Raw genomic sequence first — 9,906 nt, forward strand, 5'->3', positions numbered from 1 at the left:
TGTTTTTTTCCGAGTCTCTCATTAATCTCGTATTTAGGAAGGCGAGACGCAGCTTCACAGAGTGCTGTGCTCATTGACTCCCAGCAGTGCTCGCTTTGAGGTCATTCACAAATACACACAACATGCATGCACACACACCACAGGAGGCTGTTGAGGGGAGGACGGCTCATAATAACACACATACAAAGTCACAGACACACACATGCACACACACATGCACGCACACATGCACTCACACAAACACACACACACGCACTGTTCATACTGCAACCACAAACATTTACACAGTGCAGTCACACACACAGCCCCACAACAGAGTGGTGGCACTTGTAAATTACTGCACTGTTCGAGCTAGGAAGATAAGCGTTTCGCTAAACCCGCGCTAACATCTGCTAAATATGTGTGCACGACAAATCATATTTGATTTGATTTGATTTGGTGGGCAGGCAGACAGTGTCTGGGCACGCAGAGAGAGGGTGGCTCTGACGGATCGCCCCCACTGTGCTTTCTAATGGGGTCATTTATCTAAGCAACGACCACACTGAGCAGGGAGCACAACAACCGAGTCCATAGCACCACACAGCAGCGCATATATTGTACACACAGAACACACTGCACTCACAACAGATGCAAACACCAGCTCCAGTGAGCCAAGCAGAGCTCCAGGGCTAAATAAAGCCAGAGCGTAGATGGATAAAACACAGCCATCAGCTTGACTCAGCACAGCAGAGCTAAAAGATACATATCCTATAGAAGAGTGAGCCACATCTCTAATCACACCAATAATCAAAGGAGGCCTCTAGTGTCTCCAACATGTCAGTGAGCTGACGTCGAGCTAGCACTAGTCCCTGGAGTTTGTGTGTCTACATAACAGAGGATCTTTTCAACAAATCACACCGAACCGGGGAGACCATGCAAAATATCAAACAGAACTCAGGACAAAGTGGAGAGAGGGAAACTAGCTCCGTCTCTCTCTCACACACAGGAGAGAAGATCTGTCAACAAACTCCAGCAACTCACCTAATGAGAATCTTTCACTTTGACTGTTGTTGGAAAAACAGGTGTGAGTCATTCTATAGTAGCTTGGAGAAACACTAAACACTTAAGAAACGAAGGTAGATTCCCCCAGTGGAACAAAATATGTTCTCTCCATGTGTTGGAGGAAAGAAACCATATCGACTTGGTGTTGTTGCCGTAGATACTTTATGTAAAGGTGTCAAAGTGATATCCCACTGGGCACAAACATCAATTCAACGTCTTTTCCACGTTGGTTTAATGTAATTCTATTGAAATGACGTGGAAACAACGTTGATTCAACCATTGGGTGCCCAGTGGGATAGAACACGGGGAGCGTTCCTAGAACCATTTCCTCCTGTGCGTCATCATGGGCAGGTAAAAGCACTCACCATCTGCTAGGAGATCTGTAATGCTATACACACTCACTCTCTTCAGAGGAAAACAGTGATTGCACCTCTTCCACTTTTCTCTGCACCTTGTCTTCTACCTCCCCCTCTCTCTCCCCTCTCCCCCTCTCTCTCCCCTCTCCCTCTCCCTATCACCCTATGGTGTCAATCCAGGCTTTTTCAATAGCACTCAGTTACTGTGAGGAGCCCACACTCTTATAATACCACAGAGGAAGAAAACAAGATGATCTTACAGGAAATATAAATGAACGGAAACGAGGACACAGCAGGCTCCAACATACCTAGCACCATGAACTGCTTTAAATCCAACAACAAACCCAATCTCTCCCGCTTTTCTATCTCTCTCCCTCTCCCTCTCCGTTTCTCTTATTTTGTCTCTTTTACATTTTCTTTATTTTTGATTTTTGATTTCACCTTTATTTAACCAGGTAAGCTAGTTGAGAACAAGTTCTCATTTACAACTGTGACCTGGCCAAGATAAAGCAAAGCAGTGCGGCACAAACAACAACACAGAGTTACACATGGAATAAACAAACATACAGCCAATAACACAATAGAAAAAAAGTCTATATACAGTGTGTGCAAATGAGGTAAGATAAGGTAAGGCAATAAACAGGCCACGGTGGCGAAATAATTACAATTTAGCAATTAAACACTGGAGTGATAGATGTGCAGAAGATGAATGTGCAAGTAGAGATACTGCAGTGCAAAGGAGCAAAAAATAAATTAAATGAAATAACAGTATGGGGATGAGGTAGTTGGATGCGCTATTTACAGATGGGCTATGTACAGGTGCAGTGATTTGTGAGCTTCTCTGACAGCTGGTGCTTAAAGTTAGTGAGGGAGATATGTCTCCAGCTTCAGTGATTTTTGCAATTCGTTCCAGTCATTGGCAGCAGAGAACTGGAAGGAAAGGCGGCCAAAGTAGGAATTGGCTTTGGGGGTGCTACGGGTTGGTGCTGCTATGGTGACCAGTGAGCTGAGATAAGGCGGGGCTTTACCTAGCAAAGACTTATAGATGACCTGGAGCCAGTGGGTTTGGCAACGAATATGAAGCGAGGGCCAAGCCAACAGAGAGCATACAGGTCGCAGTGGTGGGTAGTATATGGGGCTTCGGTGACAAACGAATGGCACTGTGGTAGACTGGATCCAATTGCTGAGTAGAGTGTTGGAGGCTATTTTGTAAATGACATCGCCAAAGTCAAGGATCGGTAGGATAGTCAGTTTTACGACGGTATGTTTGGCAGCATGAGTGAAGGAGGCTTTGTTGCGAAATAGGAAGCTGATTCTAGATTTAATTTTGGATTGGAGATGCTTAATGTGAGTCTGGAAGGAGAGTTTACAGTCTAACCAGACACCTAGGTATTTGTAGTTGTCCAAGTCAGAACCGTCCAGAGTACATACCCAGAGTGGGTCAGGTTTAAGGTCAGTGTAAAGGTTGTATTACTAAGCTATATGGAATTGTTGTAAGAAGGTCATACATTGAATTTTAAGACCCCTAAAATATACAAATGTTTTATTTGTTGAACATTTTTATTTGGCATTACTGCTATTAGCCCATACTGTACATTGCCTTACAGATTCACTACATGGAACAACAGATCGTCCCCCCCCAAAAAATCTAAAGGAAGCTTGTTCTGAAGTGTATGTCCTATATCTGAGAGATATAAGAAAGATCAGGAAACATTATTATTATATATATATATTTTTTTACATGTATTTAACATATTATTTTTGGCACTAAACAGTCTTCTATAAAGTTTTTCAACTGGTACCAGAGGACCTTCAGATAAGTCTTGTGAGGCCTGTGGGCGTCGTAGAGGAAAATAACCAACATGTACGTGTTTGTGAGAGTATCACCTTTCCACAGAGGGTTCATTACTGTTCGGATGCTACAGACAGAAGTTGGCAGAGCGGCTGTACCGACTTTAGACGAGCCCCAATACGCTTACGGGGGTTGTGGAGCAAAACGAACGATGTTGTGAGAAGACCAATTTTCGGGATGCCTCATGGTCTGACCAACACTACTCTAGCTCTGTTATCTTTCACCGCAGATGGGGAAGTGCGACATAGGCTGATGCAGTGGATTGAGACACATCCGATGCAACAAAACAGATATCTCAAGCTTAATTAAACGGGTGGATTTGTATTATGCTAATTAGGTGTCCGCGGGGGCATGGACATCAATCTTAGGTGGTTTTAACTGACTTACATCACACTCCTCACACCTCTCTCTTCTTCTGTCCCCCTTCTATTCTCTGGCCTTTTCAACCACTTTTCAGCCACCTTTCCTTTTTCATACACTGACTGTACCAAACATTAGGAACACCTTACCCTCAGAACAGCCTCAATTCATCGGGGTATGGACTCTACAAGGTGTCAAAAGGGATCCACAGGGATGCTGGCCCATGTTGACTTCAATGCTTCCCACAGGTACAGTATGTCAAGTTGACTGTATGTGCTTTGGGTGGTGGACCATTCTTGATACTCAAGGGAAACTAGTGAGCGTGGAAAAACCCAGCTGCGTTGCAGTTCTTGACACAAACCGGTGTGCCTGGCACCTACTACCATACCCTGTTCAAAGGCACTTACATTTTTTGTCTTGCACATTCACCCTCTGAGTGGCACACACACACTCCATGTCTCAATTGTCTCAAGGATTAAAAATCCTTCTTTAACCTGTTTCCTCCCCTTCATCTACACTGACTGAAGTGGATTTAACAAGTGAAATGAATAAGGGATCATAGCTTTCAGCTGGATTCACCTGGTCAGTCTATGTCATGGAAAGAGTAGGTGTTCTTAATGTTTTGTATACTCAGTGTATGTCCTTCTCCTTTCCCTCCCCATCTCTCTCTCTCTCTCTCTCTCTCTCTACAATCTCGCTCTCTGTGCCATCTTTCCCCTTCCTTTCCCGCTCTGTCGCTCAAACCCCTCAGAGCGTCATCAGTTTTTCATCCGTCTCGAAAGTAGCTTCTCATTGCGGCTGTCTGTGTCTCTCTATGTCAACACCTCTGTTCCTGGACAGCTCTCAAAGCAGCCGAGCACCCCTTCTACTCCTTTTCCTGCTGCATTCTATGTCTGTTTGTACAGCCCTGCTCTCACACACACTCGCTCTCTACCCACACATTGTGTTATTTCACCAAACAGGGAGAGAAGAGCCTAGAAAACAAGCAAGCCTACGGCTGTTCCGCAAAAATTGGAAACAAAAATTACCCCCCATAATAAATCAATCTACCTCCCTCTTACTCCTCACTTACTCTTTCCCTCTATCTCTGGCTTTCACTCACGCAGTCTATCTCTCAGCCCCCCTCCCCCTCGCTCTCTCCTTGGCCGAGCTCAGTCTCTTTATAATATGGGGAGTCATCAATGCATGGAAGAAATTGCTCTGCCAAATTGAGCTGGATTGTTCGCTGATGCGATCTGCTCGCTAGGCAGGAGAGTGAAGAAAATGGCGTACTCTGGGGAGGGAGGATGACACCTGAGATGGCTGGTAGTCTTCTTTGCAGAGGAAAAATAGAAAAGGGACCAGGCCAGTAGAATACATACATACCAGATCTGGGTTCAAATACATGTGTGTTTGAGTATTTGTTAATGAAATACTTTTTTTCAGTGTATTTGAGTATTTTCAAATACACAGCCCAAACAAGTACTTTTACTTGAGTTCAAATAATATGTTCCAATACCTGGGTTAAATGCATGGGAGTGTATTTGTGTCAGTGTATTTGAGCATTTTCAAATACTTTCCAAGTGTATTTCCAAATGCATTCCAATATTCAACTGCTTGACTTTAAAAAAATTTAAAGAAAGGTTATCTGAATATTTGTTTTGAAATAGTATTTGAACCCAGGTCTGATACATACAGCAGAATAATCTCCATAGGGCTGGATTCTACCTCTTCTTCTACCTCTTCTTCTTATCACCTGTTCTCCTCCTTCACTTGAATTTTGTCTAATTCAGCCTGTTGAGAATGTGACTCATTCAGGAGGCTTTTAATTATATTCATCTCCAGATTTAGACACCGTGATGTCATTTATGTGGAGGAGCGCCGGAAAAGTGGGCAAGCATTATTAGGCGAGCACTGGATCAAGGGCGTGAAAATAACATTTCCACAAAGTCATGGAAGTAGAAAAAGGAAGAGAAAATGGAATATTGTGACAGCGATTTGATGACTGCCCAGTTGCTGCAGGCAGTCAATCCGAGAAAACCGCTTGTCTGCCTGCCTCTGATTAGAGTTTGTTGGGAGCGCAAATAAAAATGTCTCCACGCGAGAGGGGTTTTTAAAGCTTTTTTGGACATTCATTACGCTCCTCGTAATAATTACATAGCTCTGGGGTAGATGGGTCAGGGATCTGGATATTGATATCTGGTAACATCTCCACCCTGCCCGGATGATATTTCAGGGAAGCGTAAACCTCAGACGAGGCCTCTTCCCATACAGATGACAATACTTCCTGAAAGCCTCACTGTGTAGATCCATGCTGTGCCTCAGCAGCCTCCGGACAACATCTATGAAACGTAATCCTCAACACACCGTAAACCATGCCAGCTCACATAGATCCACAGCATGACACTTACACACTCCATCTACTCCATTTACCTCTGTGTCGCACGCAAGACAGATACACCCTCACTGATGTATCCGCAGGCAAGACAGAACAGAAATAATACATGCCATGTTACTGTACATTTCTTCTAAATACAGAATATCTAACCTCAAAGCCTGTCAGTAATATTAGAAGGACGTCTGAGCAATGTCAAAGTAATATTTCCACAATGCAACAAGGGACTGTAATTTCTTCTTAACGTCTCAGTTAGCCTGAGTAATACTCTAGCAAGGTCACATGGATGTTAGCCATTAGCGCTAGGCGCTAGCTGACTGACTGAGGTGGCATTAATCCTGGGAGAATCGTTTCCTGCAGATTAAACGGAGCTTGAAGGCTTTAAGCTGCTGCTGCCGCCTGAGACTCGAGAGATGCCAACTGAAGAGTCAGCCTGCCAGCGGTGCGACGGGCACAGAAACCAGGCAGAGAGAGGGATGTGCCACCGTGTCATAGGAGCCTGGGGTGGTACACCCACACACACACCACACAACACACACACACACACACACACACCACACACAACACACACACACACACACACACACACACACACACACACACACACACCACACACACACACACACACACACACACACACACACACCAACACACACACACTCACAAAGACAAAGACAAAAATACACACAACAATAACACACCACATTGGATGAGAAAACCAAACTGACACAGCGACACTGTCACTTACAGCACTGACCTTAAAACTCCAGTAGTTGGGTTGTTGCTGGGGAGAGAGAAAAGAAAGAGAGAAAAGAAAGAGAGAAAAGGAAAGAGAGAAAAGGAAAGAAAGAAAAGGAAAGAGAGAAAAGAAAAGAGAGAGCGATAGAGAGAGGGAGAAAGAGAGAGGGGGGGGGAGAGAAGTGTTAGACATTTACTCTCAAGTATCTGACAGCTAACAATAAAAGCAACTCTCTGAGAAATTGCATGCTGGGTGAGGGAGAGAGAGAAAAAGAGACAGAGGGAGCGATGTTGAAAGAGATGGAGGGAAGAGGAGAGGTAGAGAGAGTGGCTGAAATAGGTAACTCAAAAGCCCTTGACAGTGACACACCAGCATCAAATGCTCTTAGAAGTGGGACCATTCCCAGCCCAAAATATGCTGCACACACCCTACTAGCCCACTCCCCACACACACACATACAGAGCACAGACATACAGACACACACACACACACACACACACACAAACACGCACTATCCCAAGCATCATGTCATTATCCTGCATCAGAGCCAACACAGGGCATATCGACAGCCCATTAAGGGAATCGTTAATACAACAAGAAGGTTACAATGTTCTTAGCAATTGATTAGCATGTGGATGTGGGCAGGAGAGGGTGTGGGGGGGATCTGTTTGTGAATGTAATGTTGCAATTCAAACCAAGTAGGAACTAGTCACAGGCTGTGCCTTTTGACAGGATTAAATGAAAGAAGTGAAAATGAATTAAACAGGCCACTCTGTCAGTCGTTCAGATGTTGGCCTGTCTCCCAGACTCCTCCATCATCCATCAGCAGACAGGCCCCCTCTCTCCCTCCTTTTCTCTTCCTTTTTGCTCCCTCACTCCACCTGCCTCTCTCTCTATCCATCTGATATTCTCTACCTAACCCACTACCTCATTGCCTCTCCCTCCTCTCTTTTTGTCCTCCTCTCCCTCCCTTGGCCCCTCTCTACTGTGACACATGCTAGTCTAGACCAGAGGAAGTTCCATTAAAACATAATAACCACGGTGTGTTATAAACCAGGCCAGGCTTCCAACGGCCTGGAAACACCTCACGATCATATGTAAATTAAAAAGATGGCGACAATTCATGAATTTTGATCCCAAATCTCAACTCTTATTCTAGTTCCTTATTCTTATCTGCAGGCAATTTCCAGTTAATTTACCGGAGTGACCGTTTTCCCTGCTGCCATATATCCACCGGCGTGAGGGTAAGACAAAATGACAGGTAGCCTAGGTTTTCTTTATTTGATTCATCATCGTCGGCTAGTTTTTCTTTCTCAGTGTTTCCTTTCGATGTCGCCTCATCGTGTTTTTATTATGGACATCAGTAAGAGTTCATTTGCAACTGATTGTTACTTTATCCTCTCCCCTTCTGTCTCTCACCCAGCGTAGCAATTTATAATAGATGAGCGACATTCATTTAACTATGAAAACCGAGGCAGCTAGCTAGCTGGAGAGCTGGTTATGGCTGGTGGGAATCCCCCCTGACCTACACGATGCCAGTCTCTCTAAGCCTAAGGTGTTCCTCCCTCTATCTCTCTCATTGACACCGTGTTAAACAGTCCTGCAAGGCCTGGCTATAGACTAAGGAGGCAGCCTGGTGTACAGGGCAGGCAGGCACACTGATACAATAGTAGCTGCCTCCACACCCCATGCTATTCAATGGAGCTGAATTTTTTATGATCCGGTCCAGACTAAAGTGATGACCTGGAGAGAGTGACAATATACGACCACAGGGCACCGGGTGGCACCGCCAAGACTCCCTGCCATGGCAACACCTATATCCACAGCTTCAAACTGACCCTGTATCTCTGTGTTCTGTCCACTGTATACCGTTCTCTGTTTTCCCTGTATAACCCGGAGAGAGGGACAATGTACGCTCACAGGACAGTGGCAAAATGCCTTGCCATGGCAACAGCAACGAGCCTGTTACCAGACCTGTTTGTGACAGGAATCAGCTATACAGCACACACATGCTTGGAACCAGGCTAAACAACTACAGCAACAGTCTGGAACGTTCTCTGGTTCTCTGAACCACATAGGTGGCTGCTGATTATATATGCAGATGAGCCTCCCTGATCAGTTCACCTTTTCTCTACATTACAGGATGGATGGGGCATGAGTTGAAATCAAATGTTGGGATTGAGTTCATTGTAATGTCTAGCAGTGTCAGAACTGGCTAGAACGGTCAGATCCAGGAAGACCGAGTTTTGCTTACACTGACGCAAAATAAATGGGAATCGGCCCAAACCCTGAGCTTCATTTACTGGGGAGCTGAATGTTACTAACGTAAAAACACATCTCTATAGGAGATTGTTGCGATGTCACTAAAGTCTACTAGAGAACACATTCAGTTAAACTCTGCTCTCTTGGCCTCTCTCATTTCTCTCTGTTCTGTAAGTGACTCCTAGTCTATTCTACTGAACCAAAGCTTTGTGCCTTTGTGTGTGTCGGCAGGATGGAAATATGTGTGTGTGTTCATGTGGAAAGTAGGTCATGACTGGACTAAGAGGTAGGCTCTATTGATTGAGGATGGGCTGGGTTAGATTCTACCTGCTCATGTGTCAGTCAGTCATTCAGTCTAGCCTGCCTGGGCTCTAGGGTTGCCCCTGACAACCCTGGAACTGACAGACAGACAGACAGACAGACAGACAGACAGACAGACAGACAGACAGACAGACAGACAGACAGACAGACAGACAGACAGACAGACAGACAGACGGAGAGAGATTTCTCGCCTGCAAACAGGCGTCACACACAAACACACAAAAAACACACTACACATTACATACAGCCACAACCCCAACAGCATCCTCTGCTCTCACTAGTCCAGCGTAAACACACGACACCACACAAGCACAACACAGTTCAAACACACACACATGACACAGACACACTCAAACCACAGCACACACACAACACACACAGCACATCACAACACACAGCACACCACCCAGGACACACAGACACACCACAAACACACGACACAGCAAATACATCACCACACACAGACACACAGTGCACACGATCACGACACACATCACACACGAGCACACACACACACTGTGAGAGAGAGGGCCGTAGGCAGGCAGGGTTCCTCTGAACAAGAGCCTCACAGACTGGGGATGGCGCCCGCACTGCCTTGACC

General features: G+C 45.2%; 1 protein-coding gene across 1 annotated transcript in view; it reads right to left on the bottom strand.

Moving 5' to 3' along the window:
* The window catches only part of LOC112072219 (SRC kinase signaling inhibitor 1), an 86,014-nt gene that overhangs the window by 48,952 nt on the left and 27,156 nt on the right, over positions 1-9,906 (bottom strand). Inside the window, 1 exon segment of the mRNA XM_070439700.1 lies at positions 6,732-6,767. Within this exon segment, the coding sequence (XP_070295801.1) occupies positions 6,732-6,767 (36 nt within the window).

The sequence above is a fragment of the Salvelinus sp. IW2-2015 genome, unplaced genomic scaffold (assembly GCF_002910315.2).
Source record: "Salvelinus sp. IW2-2015 unplaced genomic scaffold, ASM291031v2 Un_scaffold1858, whole genome shotgun sequence".
NCBI lineage: Eukaryota > Metazoa > Chordata > Actinopteri > Salmoniformes > Salmonidae > Salvelinus > Salvelinus sp. IW2-2015.